At 39.2% G+C, this 22748-nt stretch overlaps 1 protein-coding gene across 3 annotated transcripts in view; it reads right to left on the bottom strand.

The window, feature by feature from the left end:
* The window catches only part of PLD1 (phospholipase D1), a 224071-nt gene that overhangs the window by 65899 nt on the left and 135424 nt on the right, over nucleotides 1-22748 (bottom strand). For all 3 annotated transcript variants that reach the window (XM_023213449.2, XM_023213447.1, XM_023213450.1), the window contains 7 exons: nucleotides 22488-22598; nucleotides 18555-18755; nucleotides 17321-17531; nucleotides 16608-16721; nucleotides 7279-7407; nucleotides 6476-6594; nucleotides 4268-4381 (listed from right to left, as the gene is read on the bottom strand). In XM_023213449.2, the coding sequence (XP_023069217.1) occupies nucleotides 4268-4381; nucleotides 6476-6594; nucleotides 7279-7407; nucleotides 16608-16721; nucleotides 17321-17531; nucleotides 18555-18755; nucleotides 22488-22598 (999 nt within the window). The remainder of the gene's footprint in view (nucleotides 1-4267; nucleotides 4382-6475; nucleotides 6595-7278; nucleotides 7408-16607; nucleotides 16722-17320; nucleotides 17532-18554; nucleotides 18756-22487; nucleotides 22599-22748) is intronic.

Genomic DNA, 22748 nt, shown 5'->3' with positions numbered 1-22748 from the left:
TATACTTCCTGGCTACCTTCACTATTTTCACCCTACAGTTAGTTCATCATTTCTGAAAAACATCTGCTACAAAACCAGGAGGGCTCCAGGTTTTGCTAGGTGTCACACTTTGAAAACTAGGGGAGGCCTCTTTAACAAAATCAATGCAGACTTACAAATATAAAACTGGGAACAGGTCTAGAAAAGGCCTGGGCGGCTGAGGGTCCTAATCTAAGCAAGGACCTGAAGCTGCAAGGAATATGAGTTCCTGAAGTGAGCAATTCATTCCCTACTCACAGCCTTAACTCCAGTCAGTCTGTAGGAGATTTTACTTTAGGCACTGAGATGGCAAAGAGTTAATTATAGATATAGCAGGTTTTCAGGACCAGAGGAGTAAAATAAATTATAATCTTATAATCTTGGAATTTAAGAGTTCATCAGTGATGTCCTATTTTCTTAACTCTTATCCTTCCTTTTAATTTTTGTCCTATTTATCACTGCCATATGATTAAATGTATCTATGATGTTTTAATTTGCTTACATATTTTCCTTTTCTTTCAAAAATCCATAGAAACAAGTTTAACGATCAAGGTACAAATTCTGAGCAAAGGCTTCTATTTCTAGTTAGTGATAAATGTCATTCTAACTACTTTACAAATTAAGAAGTGTATCTTGGTGGCCACTTGAGTTTTATTTTGTGAGGGATCATAGCTATAGCAGAAGGATTAAATAGACAGTCATTAACACTTGTACTTTGAATGATACCTCATGTATGAAAGACGATGAATGAAAATTTTCCCTTTAAATGCCTGAAGGGACTCAGATCAGATTCATACCAAATATAAGGCTTTCAGATGACAAAACTGGACTCAGGGAGGGGGAATGGCATGCTGAGGCCACATGCTGCTGTAGTCTTCATATCACACCACCTTGTGTGCTTTTATGATTTGTTAGTGTTAAAATGCATTTTATTATATTTAGCTGGATATTTCCAGCAGCACTGCCTAGCGACACTTTTATATACTCATTTTATACACCCATTATCATGCTGCAAAATTTATAGTACCCAGAACGAGATGTACTACAGGAGCTACCCGAGTCCTTTGGTGATCTCAATTAGTGCCCCGGCCCATCAGTCATGACACAGTTCCTATGGTTCTTTGGAGACTTTGTGACACTAAACTAATTATCTTTAACTTTTTCCTCTGTCCTAAATTTTCAGTTAGTTCCTGGTCGTGATGTCCCTTTGTCTCTTTCCTCAAAGATATCTCCTATTTGTCCCTTCTCTTCATTTCTAGTTTAGAACTTAATTATATGTCAGAATTACTGTAACAGCCTCTTCACTTGTTCCCTCGCTCTCATTCTCTCTCTAGTCTAATAAGCTCTTCACGTGTATAAACTTTTGGTCTCAAGGTATTCGTTTGGAAAGATGGAAACAGATAAGAATGCATAAAACAAGAGATTCTCTGTCAAATAAGCTTGGGAAATGCTCACATCATATTCCCTCTTAGTGGTTTTATAATACACTGTAGCATAACAAAGGTGCTAAGGAGACCTGTTTTAAAAAATTCTACAAAGCCTTATCTGTCCATAGAAATCTTTGTGGAACAGTTATCAGCATCTCATAGGTAAATTCAGTTTGGAAAACTCTCTCCTTAATCTTCATAGAACATTCATGTATCATGCTTCTTGCCCAATTAAAAAAAAAAACCATCCAAAGTTCACTAGCACTTCCAGTACCAGGTCCAAATTCACTAGGCCAGCACTCCAGGCGCAGCCCCCACCCCGCCCCCACCCCCGCGCCGGCCTTATGCCATCTAACTCATCAGTGCCTCTCTTAGAGGGAATGGGTTACTGTAGTCAGTCCTCGTGTCTTCTGAGCAAGCAGGATTATTCCTTAGAGTGGACACCCAGTTCTGTCGCTCTGGATTTCCAAACTCATAGCATGCTGGTCCTTACTTTCACACCAACATTATCTTGCACTGTTAACTGAATTGTTCATCTCAGCTATCTCTCCCCAGCTAACTAAGTTTCCAGAGGCAGAGAACTCTTTTGCTGTCTGCCCCCTTGACACCCAAGTGTGCTTTGATGACTTCACCATGCAAACGGACAACACTTAGTAAACATATGTTGGCTGAATAAATGAATGAATGAATGAATGAACAAGCTTTGTTAAATATCCTTGGCTTTGTAGATTTCTGAATCCAGGTCACCTGAACATATGAGGGATTAACATATGAGCTTATCAGATCTAGTCTCATTTCTTTTATTTTTTATTTCTATTTATTTATTTATTTTTCAAGACAGTCTTGCTCTGTTGCCCAGGCTGGAGTGCATGGGTGCAATCAAGGCTCACTGCAGTCCCCACCTCCTGGGCTCAAGCAATCCTCCCGCTTCAGCCTCTTAGGTAGCTGGGACCATAAGCATGTGCCACCATGCCTGGCTAACTTTTTAAAAACTTTTTGTAGAGATGGGGTCTCACTATGTTGCCCAGGCTGGTCTTGGACTCCTAGGCTCAAGCAATCCTCCTGCCTTGGCCTCCCAAAGTGCTGGGATTCTAAGCGTGATCCACCACACCCAATCTAGTGTCATTTCTCACACAACATCAGTGATGTAGAAAAAGTGAACAAAGAGAAGCATTTTATAGAGTATCTATTGACCTCACCAGACAGCAGGATGAGACTATGTGAGTCAGGACTTCACCAACAGTGAAGTGGAAAATATATGCATATGCAATACTATGCTAAAACTTTCTTCATTGATTACAAAAATACTTAATTCCCAGCAATCCATTTTCAATAGATACTTACTAACATCAGCTAACTTTGATAAATTGACCATGACATCAATAATAATGCAAGTTCAAATCTTAAAATCTTATTTTCCTAACAACAAGTTTCTTATTTTATATTCTAGCATGGGTAATTTTTTCTCCTCCACGTAGAATAAAATTAAACAGGTTCATAAAATATTCATCAGCTTACATATAAATCATAGCTATCTATGCCTCTGAGTTTAAATTAGTTTTCTTTTTAGCCTGGGATGACTAGTATTTGCTGCTGATATTTCTCTCAAGCGGTTTCTCTTTTTTTTTTTTTTTTTTGAAACAGTCTTACTCTGTCCCCCAGGCTGGATGGAGTGCAGTGGCGCAGTCTTGGCTCACTGCAGCCTCTGCCTCCTGGGTTCAAGCGATTCTCCTGCCTCAGCCTCCCGAGTAGCTGGGATTACAGGCGCATGTCACCATGCCCAGCTAATTTCTTGTTTTTAGTAGAGACAGGGTTGGCCAGGCTGGTTGCGAACTCCTGACCTCAGGTGATCCACCTGCCTCGGTGTTCCAAAGTGCTAGGATTACATGTGGGAGCCACCGTGCCTGGCTTTTTTTAAAAAAAAGTTCTATTATTTGATCTACAGTCTGAAATGTCTGATTTCTTATATACACATACCTCCAATTGCACACGATGCAAAATAACTGATTTAGGCACTTCATTTATATAATCATGTTCCCTAGGATCCATGTCTGCATTATATAGTCCCTACTGATGATATGTAGCAGTAGCAGGCTGCTGGACTTTACTTAAACAATTCTTCTGATGTCCATAGTGATGACTTCAAACAAAAGGCAACGCCAAAGGTGGCCCATCCTACTTCTGTCCCCACATGATCTCAAGATATTTGAGCTGTAGTTGATAAAGGAAGCAGATTGGGTAACACTGGACTAGACTAGGATTTCAAGGTCCACCTCTGTTGATAACCAGCTGGCCGGCCCTAGATAGGCCTCAGAGCCCCACGAGGTCTGAATTTATTGTAGTTTGAGATGGTTAAACTGGATGTGGTAAACTGTTGTGACTCTATTAAGAAAAATCCTTATTCCATTAAAAGGGCCTCTAGAAGACATTTGGTTAATCAGGAACTAAAATTAGATTGAACTACAACTAGCTTCCTAGCTGCTAAGTTTCAGCCACATTCCTGGTGCTTAGGCAGTATCAGGTCCAGGTTTACTGGGAATCACGTTGCTAGGGTCACTTCAGAAGGAATTACAGGAATAGCCTTTCCTTGGCTGTGGCCTTTTCTAAGGACATGCATTTATTATATTTATAAGAGTTTTAAAAAGAGACTGGACTGAATCCATTTAACACAGGAAATCTAATACTAAGTGTTAAAAGGTCCATTTAGTTTTGCCTTAGAAAAGCAGTCATTGAAAAATCTGAAGCCAATGTAACAGGCCCTTTGTCCAATAACAGTACTTTTACTCAGTAGCATTTTGTCAAAAAGAAAAGCCAGAACTTACCTGTACGTTAGCATGGACAGACCCAGGTACTTGATATCTCAACTCATGGGCTGTTGTTTGAGACTTTGGAAGCAGAAAAGGATAAGAAAGGGACCGATATTTTGATTTCATAATCTAAAATAAAGAAAAAGGGATAAAAAAATATTCAAATGAGAAAAAAGATTCATTCTCCCTACTTTGTGATTATAAAATAAATTTATGGCGGGGCGCAGTGGCTCACACCTGTAATCCCAGCACTTTAGGAGGCCAAGGAGTGGGGATCGCCTGAGGTCAGGAGTTCAAGATCAGCCTGGCCAACATGGTGAAACCTCCATCTCTACTAAAAATGCAAAAATTAGCCAGGCATGGTGGCGGGCACCTATAATCCCAGCAACTCAGGAGGCTGAGTCAGGAGAATCACTTGAACCTGGGAGGCAGGGGTTGCAGTGAGTTGAGATTTCACCATTGCACTCCAGCCTGGGTAACAAGAGTGAAGAGCAAATCTCCATCAAAAAAAAAAAAAAAAAAAAAAAAAAAAGAAATTCAGGTTAATTTGAAAAAGAAAAAGAAAAATGTTAATGGACATTTCTAAGTGAAGGGCTACAGATTATTTGTGTTTGTTTTCTATGTCTCATAGTCCTGTTTTTACCTTTTGTAGGGGACATATTGTTTTATATTTATAAAGACAGGTTAAATATAATCTGTAGTTATAGAAGTTTATAATTGCAAAAATGAGACTATTGTTTTATAAACTAATTTTTTACCGATTATGTTCTAGATATCTTGTCACAGCAATATAGTGGGATATCATTATTTTTCATAACTTCATAGTAAAATGGTATAAAAGAATCATTTAACAAATTCCTATTAGTAAGGATTTCTGTTATTTCTAATTTTATTTGAATTATTAGAAGCCATATCAAAATAAATTACCTTATTGGATTATGGCTTTAGTTTGAATACCTGGAAATAGTTTTTCTGGATCAAAGATTGCATACTTTAAAAAAGACTTATTGGTGTTGTACCAATTTATCCTCCCTGGGGCAGCGTGTATGAGCACACCACAAAAACCACCCCAAACCTAACTACAGGTATTAGCAGAGATTTTTATCTTTGCTAGTACAGCAGGTTAAAAGTAACACTCCATTTGTTTATTAATCCATCTCCCCTAAATTTTTGTTAAAAAATTTCCATTAGAATGTCCACTAAATTTTTATAATCCTCACGTGAATGAAAAACAAAGTGAGAGTCTAAGTGGTTGATAAAACTAAATTCTTTTTCAAAATGACCAAGGGGAATCACGCCTCATTATCACTTCAAGTAAATAAAGTGAAACTTTAATAACACCTGAATATGTACCTTCTTTTTTTTTTTTTTTTTTTTGAGACCAAGTTTCTCTCTGTCGCCCATGCGGGAGTGCAATGGCATTCTCTCGGCTCACTGCAATCTCAGTGTCCCGGGTTCAAGTGATTCTCCTGCCTCAGCCTCCAGAACAGCTGAGATTACAGGCACCCATCACCACGCCCAGCTAATTTTTGTATTTTAGTAGAGATGGGGTTTCACCATGTTGGTCAGGCCAGTCTCGAACTCCTGACTTCAGGTGATCCACCCGCCTAGGCCTCCCAAATTGCTGGGATTACGGTCGTGAGCCACCGAGCCCGACCTGAATGATATGTACTTAATTTATGAATGTTAGGTTTGAATGTTAGGTCAAGTTCTTACAAATAATGAGGACACAATCTGGAGAAAAGGAAAATGGCCCCACCTTCTTAATATTGCTTGATTTGCTCAGAACCAGCTCTCAGAATCCTGTACCAATATAAACCCATCGCAATTCCAGGATTGGACGGGACTTTAAAGCTCAAGCCCTCTCATCTAAACAAGGCTCCCATCCTGCTGTAATAGCCCTGCAAATGACTACCGAGCCTAGGCTACTAAATGCTTGGTCAACACTGTGTCCAAGGTATTAACAAAATTAAAATCAGGATCCACACAGCAGCACCTGTCCCTAGGCACTCTGAATTGTCTATGGTGTGGACATTCAGAAATGTTTCCCTCTTTTTTTGCCCAGATGCCCAGGCACCCTGACATCAATGCAGCCAACAGCAGAGCGGTGACACAGTTGTGGCCACGACAATCTCTTCTTGCCAACAGCCTCCTCTGAACCTCTTCTCTAGTTAGGCCTGCCTCTCTTCACGTGGATAAATCATGATAGCAATATCCAAATACTTTCGTGAAGTTCCAGCGCTGGATGAAGTGACGTGCCACATCACGAGCCGCCTTCCCGTGGACTGCAGAAGCAATGTCATGCCAGGGCATCCGGGGCATGGAGTACCTGTCAATGAAATCTGCCCAGGTGCACCAGGCAAGGATCAGTCATTAACTTCCGTGCTGGGGCAGAGGCTCTCTGACTCCAACTACGATACTAAAAGGAAACATGGGTTAGTGCTCACTAGGTATATATTTCTTGGTTTGCACAGAGCAACACTTTTATAATCAAGGGAAACAGATTTCACATGCAGGGACATAGCCTCCCCGGCACCTCCCCAAATATGTTTCCATTTCACTTAGGATTAGATAATCACTAGACATGGCAAGATGTGAGTTGGTACAAATTATCTAAAGCTGTGTGTTTGATATTATATTTTTAATTTTTTATCCTGTTGAAACAATGGCAGGCAATGCCATCTCTATCTCCTCTTAAACATATAAACCCAGTGATAATCTGAAAATATGCCATTCTCATTTTGGAAATGCAGGAAATAAGCAGAATAGAAGATGATCAAAGGGAGCCTACCATTTCCTGAAAAATTACTGATTATTACCCCAAAAATGTGCCTATAACAAATCTGGAGGTTTCAGATAGTTCAGCTCTATTTCGTGTTCTTTTCTTAAAAGAAAAGTTTTAAAAAATTTTCAGAAATAAACAGAAGCAAAACAAAAGTCATTTAGATCATGCACGTGTGTACTTGTTGAGATGCTCAAAGGTAAAAGACAAAATATAACCAGCACCCCACCATCATAATACTCACCAGCAAAAGGTTTATCAAGTTGAACCCAGTCTTTGAAGACGAAATTGCAGTAGTCCTTTCCATGCCAGAATCTGGTTTCCCCATGCAACTCTCCCACACCTGTCTGTAAACTGCGGATGGACCCGGTATCTGTGAATGCAGCAAGACCCCCTCAGGGACTGTGGTTCGGGGGATCCCAGAAAGGGAGGCTCAACTCTCATTTATTAAACACCTAAAAGCTTCTTAATTTCTTAAGATATCACTAGGGTGGCATATGTCCATTGTATTAGAGGCTGTGAGCTAACAAGGTTTTACAGTCCTTACAAGTTTACTTTTAGTGGGCAATTGGGGCTATAACAAGATTCATCATCAAACAATGAAATTTGACCTCAGGCAGTTGAGTAACTTATTCCCACCACCTACCAGATCACTGGAAGAACTGATCACAGAATTAACTGTGAATAAAGAACTCACAAGGTGGCACTATGAGAAAGCAGTAAAGCTGTTGGGGGGCTTTGGGGGGTAGACGGGGAGGGGCGGGGGGGGAGGTGGAGAAACCTGAGACGCAGAGGCAATAAAGATACCATGCCACTTCTTTTTCCTCAACCAACATGGTGCACACCTGATGCATAATTCTTTTGCATTGAAGCAAGAACTTCACATTTACAGATAGCCCATGTTCCAGCCCTGGAATTAACTAGCTAAGTGACACTGAGCTTCAACTTTTTAGATCATAAGTCCATTATGCATCAAATGAAGAATTTGGCCTAGATAACAGCTAAAATCTGTTGCGCTTTAACATTTATATACTTCAAATCATAGATGGCATTTATAAAAAATATGGCAACAGCAGATGAAAGCTTATGATATAGGTACAAAAGCAGCAATCTATTGTAGCATTTCACAAAGAACTATGCTGAGACCATTGACTTAAGGCTAAATACGAAGACAATGAAGTAAAAAGATTAGCAGAATTACAAATCACAAATGCAGCGCTTGGCACAAAAAAAGGCATTTAACAAATAGACACTGAATGCAAAAATATGTGTTGAATGAATAAATGGTACTGCTTGCAGTAGCCAGTGAGAGGGCTGCACTGGTCCCGCCACCAACACACTGTCCCAGAACTGTCTTTGTAAAATGCACTCTTTGCTTAAAACCCTGGAAGGTTCACATACTGCCTACAGGAAGTTCAAGTCCTAAGGGCTTAGTATGCATAGAAGGCTCTTCCCAAACTGATGCCAAACTCTTTCTAGTCCTTGTTTTTCCCCACCCAACCCCAGGCCCCATGTAAAGCACATGTTTCACTGTATTTTAACAGGTGTGGTCTGCCATGTCTCCATGCAGTCGGCACATTATTACTTCTCCCTGAAATGCTCCTTTCTCCCTCTTGGCCTGATATCCTAATCATCCTTCAAGAGCCACATTAGCTGTCATCTGCTCTAGAGAGACCTCCCAGCTCCCTGTAAGGAAGAGGCAGTCACTAGCACTACTGTCATCCCATTAACAACTGCCCCAACACCTTTAACTCTGTGACGCAATTGTATCAGGTTCCCGCCCTCCATCAATGCCTCACCAGTCTATAAACTCTTTGGGAGTGGGAACCAAATCTCCTCACTGCCAGTACCTCCAAGCATCCAGGCAATCAATAAATATTTGCAGAACAAATGTTTTTATGTAATCACCACACACAATGCTAATATTCTATCTCAAACTGAATCATTAACCTTCCAAAGGCTATTGAAATTTTCTTGACTTAAAATGCCATAGATTAGCAAAATGAAATCATGTTAAAAATAGACTTCTATTGACTTCTCCCAGTGATTTATTTTCCTGCTTTATGAGACTGAAAGGCCAAAGTGCAGGTAGGCCTGTTTGCTCATCTACAGGCTCTTTGTTGTTAACATGCACTTTGTAAAAAGAAAAACAGAGGGTGAGAAAAGAAACAAAAGGGACCAAAAATGAGATAAATAATATTTCAAATTCCAAATATAAAAAATATATATGCAATTTGCTTTCACCAGTTGCAAAACTCTAAGCTAAGGCTTTACATAAACACACACACACTCATTTAAAAATTAACTTTCATCTAACAGCTAGTTATGATAAGGAATATAAAGGAAATTTTTAGTCTCAGGAAATTATCTTGGTACTAATTGAATTCAACCTAATTCAACCTGCTCATAATTCAAATTTGTTTTTGTTTTTGGCCATGGCCTAAAAACTATTCCATATAAATTAGGGTCCTTCTCAGTACAAATGAACTCTTAAGGCAATAGAGCCAAATATTAGTTCCTGTGAAAACATGGCTCAGAATTGCATGAGCATGGATGAGCAGGTCGAGAGGACTTCTGATGTCAACAATGCTGATCCTAGAGGGTCTCATTAGGTTGCTATCTGGCTCCCAAACGATTTCATAATTGCACCTGCCTTATCTTTTGGCACTGATTTGTCATGCCAATCTTCTGCCTCCTCCTCTGTCAGTGGCTCAGATTCTGGCTGCTAAAGTTTATGAGAAGGGGGTCTTCTTGCTCCTTGCCTGGTATCCTCTGGTCTTGCCACATCCTCCTCCTTTTCTCCTTTTGTTTTCACCTCTTGCCTTCCAGGTCTCCATTGTTCTACCATTTCTTCAGCCTACGCCTCTTGTTCTTCTTTCCTAGCTCCTCCTCACTAACAAGGTTTCCCCTTTCCCCTTTCTCCTGTCTTTCTTTTCTTTCTCTCTCTCTCTCTTTTTTTTTGAGACTGGAGTGCAGTGGCATGATCTCTGCTTACTGCAACCTCCGCCTCCCGGGTTCAAGTGTTCAAGCAATTATCCTGCCTCAGCCTCCCGAGTAGCTGGGATTACAGGCACACGCCACCACGCCCAGCTAATTATTGTATTTTTAGTAGAGACAGGGTTTCACATGTTGGCCAGGCTGGTCTCGAACTCCTGACCTTGTGATCCGCCCATCTCAGCCTCCCAAAGTGCTGGGATTACAGGTGTGAGCCACCACGCCTGGCCTCTCCCATCTTTTTCTATACAATTTCTAAATGTGCACCTGCAAGCTTGGCCTCTGTTTTGGACCCCAGATCTAAGGTCACTTCCAGTGCCTCACTTGACATTGTTTACCTAGTTCCCACCAGAACTTTAAAATTATGTCTGACACTAAAATCATTATCATTCCATAAAATCAAGTCTTTCCTTGAGATTTCTGCTCTCTGAGTATAGTAACTCAAGCTCAAACCTCGGAATCATCTTTGGCTCCTTTATTCTTCACGGACTTCTCCACCCACCTTCCCATGGCTTCCCAGATCATGATGCCTTTGGAAAAAGGTTCTCCCATTTACTTCATTCTTGAACTCACTGACACAACCTTGTCAGACTCCCTGTGTCTCCACTATAAATGTTATAAAGCCTCACCATTAACTGCTCCTTGCCCCTAGGGATTTTCCAACATTTAATGGAAGAGGTGCAATGTCTCAGTTTGATTTTCAAAGTCCTCCGTAAACTGGTACAGATATATCCCACCAGCTCAATCTGCACAAATTAGCCCTTAACCACGATTCCAAAACTCCAAAAGTTCTAACAATTCAAATGTTTTTTCATAGCTGATTTTCACAGCTCATTTCATAGCTCCCAGGTCAGCAAAACCTGGCCTGAACTGACAAGAGGTTATTTATTATCTTTATTGATCCCACTTGGTGTTGCACAAACATAAATGGTTTTCCTACATTCCAGGTATTTCCTGGATGCTGCTGGGAGGGTAACAGAGTAGAGGGTATAGGTATTGTATTACCTTTCTAAAATCCAGAACTTTCTGATTTCTGAAATCTGATTCCAAAGATTTTGTATGACAGATTATAGACCTATATGTATCTACCATATTCTACACTCAGGTCTGAGATGCCGAAATAAATACTTTTGCATTTCCTATATCTGTGTCTTAAGATGTAGTATCTACCTAAAATGCCTGTTTTTCTACTTTTTTAGTCTCTACCTACTGAATTTCTACATATGTTCAAGGCCAGTTCCAATACAGGCACTCAACAAGTTATATTTTTAAAAGTATTTTGGTTTTCAAATTTTTTTGGGATTTAGAATTGTTGTTAAGGGTTTGTAGACCTGTATGTCATCTGTGGATCAATGATGACTCTTGCAGTAGGAGTATCTTCCCTCAATGAATGACTAAAATATTAGGTTTGTAAAATATTTAAAACTCATGCTCACCTATTAGATAATAAGCTATTTAACAGCACAAAATGAATCTTATACATCCTATCCATTGCATGCCTAAGAACAGTTTAGAAACAGCTTAATATTATCCCTTATGACTAGACACTCAAATGTGAAAAGCCTGTCTCAACTAAATTGCAAAAATAATTTTTCCCTCACTTACCTATTTAATATTGCTTAAAAGGAAAACATCAGCACACAGTTGCTGAATAGCATTAGGAGAAACACCTAATGTAGATGACACGTTGATGGGTGCAGCAAACCACCGTGGCACGTGTATACCTATGTAACGAACCTGCATATTCTACACATGTATCCCAGTACTTAAAGTATAATAAATAGATAAATAAGAGGAATAAAATTCAACACTTTAAAAATAGTATCAAGCAAAATTCTCCCTCTTACAACATAATTCTGAATGAAAAAAAAAATGTGAAAATGGCTGAGTGATTTTGAAAAACATATATTACAGATATGATTCCTAACCATGTTTTCAGTGCAGTTTTTCTATATAAAAATCCATAGCGATGTTCACTCCACACTGATTTCTGTATGACACCAGGGAGGTTTAATAGGAGCCCAATTCAACATGGTCATGTGCAGTCAAGTGAAATTGATATTGCAGAGAGGCTAACTCTCTTTGCATTCTCAGGACAAGGAAGTCATTAACTCAAGTTCATATTCAGTTTTAAATTTCTAACGAAGAGTCACTCCATGCTTAATTTGTTTTACAAGGCAACCTGAGTTTTTAAGGTTTTACATGATTTAAATCTAGTGCCTTGCTCTTTAAACTTCCTTCATTATTTTTAGTAGAACTTTACTTATTTTTTCTTTTTTGAAAACAAGTTCAGAAGGACTCCAATATTTAAAACAGATACAAGTGGGATTGTTCTGGTTGAAGAGGTACCAAAAGCAGTGGGAGGGTCCTGGGGTTCACCTACTTCAATGTTCACCTCAAAGCCTTTTAGGAACTCCAGGATCCAAGGAATCGAGTTTGGAAAGCACTGCTCTAGAAGGACCCCACTATCCTTTGTCTTTTCTTTTGAGGTAAACAAATTGTTCTCATTTTAAAAAATTAAATTTGTATTTAAATTTGATTATAAAAGTAAAATGAAAACAGTACCAACAATGTAGGAAAAAAATAAATCACCTCAAGCTCCATTTTCCTAACAAAGATAGCATCATTGAACGTCCTTTGTCAGCTGCCTTCAGGAACATATCTTGACACACTGGCAACTGTCCTCAAACTTTCCTTGCTTTTCCCATAACCATCTCAATTCAGTTCACGGAAACTCCATCTTTCCAGTGGGGCCAAAGATTTGGAGTCCTCTCCATCTCTCACATCTCATATCTAGTTCATCGGCAAATGCTGTCAGCTCGACCCTCAAAATATATTCATAACCTGCACAGTCACCATTTGCCACCCTGATCTGCTCTGAAGAATGATCCTTGGAAAATGTAAGTCAGCCCTTGCCTACCCTTTGCTCAAGACCACGCGATGACTTCCTGTCTCACTCAGGGTCAAAATCTTACAGTGGTCTTCAAGACCTCACATAACCCACCCCCGCCTACCTCTCTGATTTTGTTCTTATCATCCTCTCCTAGCCCACTTCACTACAGCCGTATTCCTGGAACACACCTGTCCCCTCTGCCTCATGGCCTTTCCTACTTGCTATTCCTTCTGTCAGAATCACCCTCTCTCAAACAGTTTCTTATCCTCATTCTTCTCCTCCTTCAGATGTCAGTTAAAAACTAACCACATGAGAGACGTATTCTCCGACCAGCCTTTACAAAATAGTAACTTCTCCCATGCCCTTCTTCCCTTATCATGCTCAACTATTCTCCATAATTATCACCACCTGACATAATGTGTTTGACCCTCTATTTGTACACACAGTTCTCATCCTTACCACCCAACTAGTTAACTGCACTTCATCTGCTTTATTCACTACACCTCTAGAACCCAGAATAGTGATTGGTATATAATAGAAACTCAATAAATACTTATTTAATTAAATAAATAAATCTTCTATGTTTATTTTTGTATCCCCAATTACAGTTTTAATCATTGCCCAGTTCCATCAAAGAGATGAACCATTTGTTACCATTCATTATGTTCTTCACCATTTCCCTACTCTTTGATGTTTAGGTTGTTCTTTCTCTCTCGATCTCTCTTTGTCTCTCAACAATGCTGCACTAGACATATATTCAGTTTATCAGTGAGAGGTTGTAAACAGATGTCAAGGGTACTTTTCATCAGCAACAGAAAACCATACACATGTATGATCAGTGTCTCAGATCACCCCTGTGGATATCACCCCTCTCAACCTGTGGTAGGTGTGAGTTACTTACTGGACTCAGCACTTCACTCACATCTTTTCCACTTGCTCTCAATCCTATTGTCAGCAACACTATCAGTCATAATTCAGATCTATAATCTTCAGGGTTGGCAATCTCATTTCCTCCACTTCATTTTTAACTTCAGTAATAAAGCAGCAAAGTTACACATTGAAATGATAAGGTACTACCTGGAGCTGTTTCCAACCCTTTATCTCTAATATCTGCCACTGCATGAACTCCTGGCTTCCTGGATTTCCCAGAGGCCTCCTACTTCCCAGGACTTTGAAGCGTTGTCAAGCACAGGAATTAATGGGAGTTGTCCCCGAATCCACACACACATCCAGTACTAGCTGTACGCTAAGTAAGAATGTCTCCCCATATTTGTTCCCTATTTTTATGTTTTATTTTTATTTTTTTTTGAGACGGAGTCTTGCTCTGTCGCCCAGGCTGGAGGGCAGTGGCCGGATCTCAGCTCACCGCAAGCTCCGCCTCCCCGGTTCACGCCATTCTCCTGCCTCAGCCTCCTGAGTAGCTGGGACTACAGGCGCCCGCCACCGCGCCCGGCTAGTTTTTTGTATTTTTTTTAGTAGAGACGGGGTTTCACTGTGTTAGCCAGGATGGTCTCGATCTCCTGACCTCGTGATACACCCGTCTCGGCCTCCCAAAGTGCTGGGATTACAGGCTTGAGCCATTTATTTTTATTTTTTAAAAATTTAAAAATTGTTTTTGTGTGTGTGAGAAAGGGTCTCCCTCTGTGACCCAGGCTGGAGTGCAGTGGCATGATCTCAGCTCACTGCAATCTCTGCCTTGCAGGCTCCAGCAATTCTCCCGCCTCAGCTTCTGGAAAAGCTGGGACGAGAGATGCAGGCCACCACGCTCAGCTAATTTTTTGTAGAGATGGGGTTTCACTACGTTGCCCAAGATGGTCTTGAATTCCTGGGCTCAAGCAATCCTCCTGCCTCCGCCTCCCAAAGTGCTGGGATTACGGGTGTGAGTCACCGTCCCCGGCCTCTTCTCCATTTTTAAATGTATATTGATGCTGTTATGATTTATAAAACATAAACTTATTTAACAGTTACATTGAAGTTTTAGTTCATTGTGTGTAGTTGATTACTGCATTTTTTAAAATGCAGGGTAGCTGGACCAAACTTGTCCAACCCATAGCCTGTGGGCCACATGCAGGCCGGGATGGCTTTGAATGTGGCCCAACACAAATACACAAACTTTCTTAAAACATTATAATTTTTTCGCAACTTTTTTTTAGCTCATCAGCTATCATTAGTGTTAGTATATTTTATGTGTGGCCCAAGACAATTCTTCTTTTTCCAATGTGGCCCAGGGAAGCCAAAAGATTGGACACCCCTGCCCTAGGTGAAAGAATGCTGGGAATCCCTACTCAAAGTCCAGCATAACTTTTCTGGTTCATTAGCACCTGCAAGCCACAGGTGACTCACATTCAGGCATGTGTGCTAGACTGTAACTCTCATCTGCTAAACAGTACATGAGAGCCCCGGCCTTAGGTTCTAGCCAAAAAAGTATAACATAGTGATCTTCATTTCTGCTAGATCACAAGTCTTAATCATGGGCACTGGGAGGATGATAAATTGGAACTCCATTGGGCAGGACATGTATCATCTCTAACCCTGAATGTCTTCATCTGTAAAAAGAAGATGACAATATTACTACTAAGCACTGCAAGTACTCAGGGCAGTGATGGATACAGTCTGCATAAAATAAATGTTAGCCTATGATTTTACTAGCGTCATTTATTATGATTACTTATCTCCGTATCTGACCAGTGGCCAAATCCTTCTTTATTCCCACCACAAGTGAAAGTCATTAGTCATTCATTAATTACTCGAGTATCTGGAGTATCTTCTTATCAACGGCTATCAGATTGTGATTTCTGAAAATTCACATAGCATGACACAACACATCCACCCAAAGGCCTTCAAGATTTTTAACTGACCAGATGCGGTGGCTCACACCTGTAATCCCAGCACTTTGGCAGGCCGAGGTGGGCGGATTGCTTGAGGTCAGGGGTTCAACACAAGCCTGGCCAACATGGCAAAACCCCATCTCTACTAAAAGTACAAAAATTAGTCAGGCACGGTCATGCCCGCCTGTAATCCCAGCTAGGGATTACTCAGGAGGCTGAGGCAGGAGAATCGCTAAAACCCAGGAGGCGGAGGTTGCAGTGAACCAAGATGGCCCTACTGCATTGCAGCCTGGGTGACAGAGCAAGACTCTATCTCAAAAAAAAAAAAAAAAAAATTAGCCGAATAAAATTCCAACTCCCAAATGTGAATGTCATATATCTTCCTAGTCTTATATCAAAAACTGCATCTTGGCCAAATAACGCATTTTACACGATCTGAAAACAGTTGCTGCTTTCCCATTCCGGCACCTTTGCTCAACTCACCTCCAATGACTTCCCATCACCTACCCCAATTACTTCCAGGTCTAACCCAAATGTCCCCTCCTCAAAAAGTCTTTCTGGACCATCAGAGAGGAATTCCTCCCACCTTCCATAGAACGTCCACAACACTATTGAATTGCATGTGCCATGCATTTTCTCTTATTAGGTCTGTTTTGTCTTTGCTGCTATAAGTTCTTAGGGAGTAGGGATCTTGGATACTACAGGATGCTTTGCATAGAGCAGGCTCTCAATAATATATGTAGCATAAAAACTGCAAACAGAAAGCCAATCTGGAAACACATTCACTATGCCCATGCAGCAGACAGCACAACCAAAGCTCAAGCCTAAGGGAGTTCTGCCACTTCACAAATCACTTACCAGCATTAGGTCTAGTGAGTCCTTGCTCAGACTCACTGGATGGGCGAAAGAGTTTGAAGTGGGGTTTTAAACCATGGATTAAATTGTGATGACTTCTATAGTGATTAAAACAACCTAGAGAAATTGAGAATTTTTTTTTTTTACAAAGAAATACAGATATGAAATTTTCTAAACTGGAAAGCAAGGTTGATCATTTTTAAAACCAGAGAGGGCTATAACATCAGTTATAAGATTCTGTGCAACAGAAAATTGTAGGGCTTTACAATGGATTTCAAAGGAATAGTAAATTTACAAGATGTAGAAAGTCTGATGCTTGAAGATATTTGATATATTTGAAGCTTGAAGAAGCTTGATATATTTCTGGATAGGATGATAAATGTAATTTCTTCTAAGAAAAGTTTATAAAGTACATCTAATACCTTTTTCCTTTATGGCTTGGTGTATTTTAGAAACCCTTTGTCGTTCTGCTACCATTAGAAGCAGTAATCGTGGTCGTTATGACTTTTGTGTGGATAAAACAATAAATCTGCTCTAAAATGAGGCAAACAAAGCCACAAAATGGCATGAGGTTGAATAGAATGATATAGTGACCTCTCAACATTGCTCATTCTACTCCATTACAGAAAGACAGATTTTAAAAACAGGTATGTAGTGTCTGGCTATGGAAGAACAGTGGGTAGTTAAGATAAATTCTAGCAAAGGCCGTGACTTACTGGAGGTGCTGTCAATGCTCCTGATGCTATCTGCGTTGTGCAGGTGGTGCCTGTGGAGCTGCCTGTAGAGACTAAATTTGGAGAACTTTCTTGGCTTTCCTATTCCTTTCAGTTTTGAATCCACATCAACACTCTTCCGGATGGGCAGGTTTTGATCAGGCTCATTTTTATCTTTGAGGCTTAAGGATTCCATAGACTCTGTTGCGGCAGGCTGAGAAAATTATTTTTGTAAACAAAGACACTGCATAAGACATGCTGCAATGTGGTTCTTTAATTCAAGTAGAGCTGAGTATAAAGTTTACAAATGATGGAGGTTCTGTAATAGACATGCAATAATGTCTGAGGTCAGCCACAGGGTTGTGGTGGATTCTTGTGAACTGTTTAAAAACTACCAAAGGAATAGGAGGAGTTCTGCTCTGGCTCTTCTTTCAGTAGGTCAAATTCTTGAAATTTCACTCCAATTAAACTTTTAATCTCAAATACAATTACATGGGTTACATTCACTGTTGAGCTCCTGAACTTGTTCCTCTGATAAACATTAAGTAAGCAAGACTTCCTCTGTCAATCATTTTCCCTATTCCCTATGCACTAAATTGCTATTTCTGCATAAATGAGTCACCAACATTTCCAGCAGTAAATAAGATGAAGCCCATCAAGTTTTTTAATAAGTGTATTCATATTCTGGCAGTCATTTAGTTGAAACAGCAAGCAGATTGATATACACATACAGATATTTTGGCAGCTCTATTTAAAAGGCACTTTGGGAAGTTATTCACTTCTGGCTCAAATTCCCTCTAAATGACCCCAGACTGACCTATCCTGTTTCTGTATATCTTTAAGTAGGAACTTTCCAAAAACTGTGGCAGACACTTAAGGCTTTTTAATACCTAAATCTCAACCGCCACATATTTTTGTTTATGAATCTTATTTCTGAATAAAAAATAAATCTTAATTTAAATGGAAAACAAAGCTGAATATGGGACAGCCAAAATTCCACTGAATCTGTTTTCTTTTCTTACAAGAGAAGAACAGACTCAGCAATGCTAAGTTACAGCTAGCTAGGAGGGGAAGCTGGTATTTGAAACCAGGTCTGTCTCATGATTGACTTAATGTTCTTTTCCCCTCCAAGGAGACACCATCTCTTATTCAATGAATCAATCAGTCATGCTATTAATACAAACTTATACAAATTACGTTTGTGTTATACATTTCCAGAAAGGTGAAATATACTTACTGGGAGGGAACCCAGAGATGGTCCTGAAGTGACCCGCTTCACGCTGCCCACGTCTGTGAGTCTGTGCTCATTGTCATCCCACCTTCCATAGGCCAAGTCGATCCCTCCTACAAAGGCCACCGATTGGTCAATGATGACAAGCTTCTCATGGTGAGCCCACAAATAGACGGTGGACGACACATGATCCGGATGTCTCATCACCTTGAGAGGGAAAAATCCCCACTGATAATATGCTTTTAAAATGTCCTTCCTGTCATAATGAAATAGGTCTGCATTCTCCCTGAAAAGCATTTTCTATAATTCCAATACTAAACCGTACAACGTATACACCAAAGAAAATCATTTTATTCTCAGCATTTAGCAAAAAAAAAAAAAAAAAAAAAAAAAGCCCCTATTTCTCCTATTTACTTTTCAAGCTCCCACGTCCATATACTATATTTTGGGGCAGCCACCATTTAGCTTGAGGTCTGGCAATACATTAGAAAACAGTCAGCTCAATTTGATAGCTGGTCCCCTTCCCCCTGTAAGGATTAAGTTAAATTCAGTACTGAAAAAAAAAAAGCTAAAAATATTTAACTACTACTTATCTCTGGAAAAATTTGTAATGCATTATATTGATATTTTGTCAGTTGTTGAATTGAAATACTAAGCATATGAATATAGGCATATAGATATTTTGGCAGCTCTTTATTTAAAAGGTACCTTGAGAAGTTAGTAACCTCTTGCTTTCAAAATTATCCCAGTCTGACTTCTTATTTTCATTTGCCTTAAGGTAAAAAGATTACAAAAGCTTTGGCAACTACTTCCTTCTTTCCTTCCTTCCTTTCCTTCCTTCCTTCTCTTTCTTTCTTCTTTTTCTTTCTTTCCTTCTTTTTCTTTCTTTCTTTCTCTCTTTTTCTTTCTTTCTCTCTTCGTTCTCTCTCCTTCCTTCCTTCGTTCCTTCCTTCCTTCCTTCCTTCCTTCCTTCCTTCCTTCCTCCCTTCCTTCCTTCCTTCCCTCCTTCCTTCCTTCCTTCCTTTCTCTCCCTCCCTCCCTCCCTCCCTCCCTCCCTCTCTTTCTTCTTTTTCTTTCTTTCACAGACTGTCACTCTCACTGAGGCTGGAGTGTAGATGCGTGATCATAGCTCACTGCAGCCTTGAACTCCTGAGCTCAAATGATCCTTCTGCCTCAGCCTCCTGAGTAGCTGGGACTACAGGCGTGTACCACCATGCCTGGCTAATCTTTTTGTTTTTTGTAGATATGGGTGTCTTGTTATGTTGCCGATGCTGGTTTTGAACTCCTGGCCTCCAGCCACCCTCCCACCTCAGCTTCCCAAAGCGCTGGGACTATACGCATGAGCCACCATACCTGGCCTTACTGTTTTCTTAATAACACTTTTTTAAAACACTGTAGTAAAATAAACATAACATAAAATTTACCATCTTAACCATTTTTAAGTGTACAATCCAGTGGTATCAGGGTAATGAGTTAGGGAGTCTTCTCTCCTCCTCAATTTTTGAAAAAGCTTGAGAAAGATTGGTGGTAATTCCTCATTAAATGTTTGGTAGAATTCACCAGTGAAGCTATCAGGTCTCTAGCTTTTCATCTGGGGGAGATTTTTAATTACTGATCAATCTCCTTACTAGTTAAAGGTCTATTAAGGTTTTCTATTTCTTCATGATTTAGTCTCGGTAGGTTTCGTATTTCTAGGAACTTGTACATCTCCTCTAGGTTATCCAATGTATTGGTATGCAATTGCTTGCAGTAATCCCTTAGAATCATTTTTATTTCTGTAGAATTGGTAGTAATGTCTCTACTTTCATTTCTGATTTTAGTAACTTGAGTCTTTTTTTTTCTTAGCCCATCAAGCTAAAGGTTTGTTGATTTTATCTCTTCAAAAAACCAACTTGGTTTCATTGATTTTCTGTATTATTTTTCTATCCTCTGGTTTTATTTCTCATGCTCCAATCTTTATTTCCTTCCTTCTGGTAGTTTTAGGTTTAGTTTGTTCTTCTTTTTCTAGTTCCTTAAACTGTAAAGTTAGGTTGTTGTTTTGAGATCTTTCTTCTTTTTGCAAGTATAGCTGTACATTTCCCCCTTTGCACTGCTTTCTCTGTGTCCCGTAATTTTGGTATGTTGTTTCATTTGTCTCTAAGTATTTTCTCTTTCTCTTGTGATTTTTTCTTTGATTCATTGCTTGTTTAACAGTGTGTTATTTAATTTCTACGAATTTCTGAATGTTCTAGTTGTCCTTCTGTTATTAATTTCTAACATTATCTTGTTGTGGTCAGACAGATGTTTGTATATCTACCTTTTAAAATCTATTAGGACTTACTTTGGGGCCTATCAGATGATCCTGGAAAAATGCCCCATGTGCACTTGAGAAGAATGTGTATCCTGCTGTTGTTGGATAGAATGTTCTATATGTCCACTGGATCCAGTTGGTTTACTGTGTGTTCAAGTCCTCTATTTTCTTACTTATCTTCTGTCTGGTTGCTCTAACCATTACTGAGAGTGAGATGTTGAAGTTTCCAACTATTACCACAGACTGTGTTTTTCTCCCTTCAATTCTGTCCATTTTTGCTTCATGTATTTTAATGATCTGTTATTAGGTACATAAATGTGCATAATTTTTATATCTTGCTGTATTGAACCTTTTATTAATATATAATGTCCTTCTTCGTCTCTTGCAATCATGTTTTGATTTAAAGTCTATTTTGTCTGATACTAGTTTAGCCACTCCTGCTCTTTTTTGTTTACTACGTGTGTGAAATATCCTTTCCATTCTTTCATTTTCAACCTATTTGTGTCTTTGCATCTAGAGTGAGTCTCTTGTAGATACCATATAGTTGGATCATGTTTTCTTAAAATCCAGTCTACCAATCTCTGTTTTTTGATTAGAGGGGTCAATCCATTTACATTTAAAGTAATTATCTGTAAGATACTTCTGTAATTTTGCTACTATTTTCTACATGCCTTATAGATTTTTTGTCTCTCATTTCCTGCATTACTGTCTTCTGTTTTGTTTGGTTGATTTTTTTGTAGTGACATGTATAAATTCCTTTCTCATTTCTTTTTGTTAAATAGTGATATATTGGATTGCTATTTACTTTGCAGTTAAATGTAACATCCTAAAGTTGTAACTTTCTAATTTGAATTTACACCAGTTTAACTTCAGTAACATACAAATCTCTGCTCCTTTAACAGCTCTTTCCTCACAGTTGTTGGTGTTGCAAAATTACATCTTTAGTGGGTACTTGATAGAAATTTGGTGAATGAATAAATAATATATATAAATTATGCAACCTAATAAATCATTCTCTGGGAGAAAACACTTTCATTTTTTCTAACCAAGTGAAACATACAATTGTTACATATTTTAAGCCTGCTGGAGGTTTATTAATTCATTATGTCTTGATGTACCTCAATGACTGGGTTATATTTATTGATAGGTTTTAGGTGTTTGGCAAAATATTAAAGAACTTTTTCAAATTGTTTTTCATGTTTATTTACTTTATTAGTATTTTATACTAGGTGCCATTGATTTTTTTAAGACATTTTAAATCCTAGAGGAGATCTCTTTGCTGCTATCAATGATCAGGGGATGTCACAGGGAGATCACATCTAAGAGATTCCAGGATAAACTTAATGAGAAGTGTGAGAACTTGATAGAGCTCATGAATATCAAAACAACTGCAGGAAGCATGTTCTTGTCTAAACTCTCACTTTCAATTATCAGAGTCAGAGAAGCAGAAATATGAGGTCTGCTTACCCCCATCAATGTAGGGAAGATAAGAAAGTATAGTATTTTGCATTGTATCTGAGGACACAATGCTATTTGATGAAATATACATTTGGGAATTCTATAGATTATTACTGCCCAGAACAAAACACATCTGAAAAAATCCTATAGAATAATAAAGAAACATTGGTTATCAAGATGAACCTGAATACCTTTATGTTGGGGTGTAGACGCATCAACGTCCTCTTGGTGTATTCACTATTGATGCCAAGAGCGAGTTCCACCTCTTTGTAGAGCATTATGAAGATCCTCACCCCTTGTTGCTGTCACAAGAGAAAACAGATGGAGGAATGAGTATCTCTGGAGGGAAGTTACAATTCATTTTCTTTTTCCTTTGCACTGTCCTTCCTTCCTTCCTTCCTTCCTTCCTTCCTTCCTTCCTTCCTTCCTTCCTTCCTTCCTTCCTTCCTTCC

This window comes from Piliocolobus tephrosceles, chromosome 2 (assembly GCF_002776525.5).
Source record: "Piliocolobus tephrosceles isolate RC106 chromosome 2, ASM277652v3, whole genome shotgun sequence".
Classification (NCBI taxonomy): Eukaryota; Metazoa; Chordata; class Mammalia; order Primates; family Cercopithecidae; genus Piliocolobus; species Piliocolobus tephrosceles.
The sequence above is the reverse complement of the archived record's forward strand: the minus strand, read 5'-3'. Positions and strand labels throughout refer to the sequence as shown.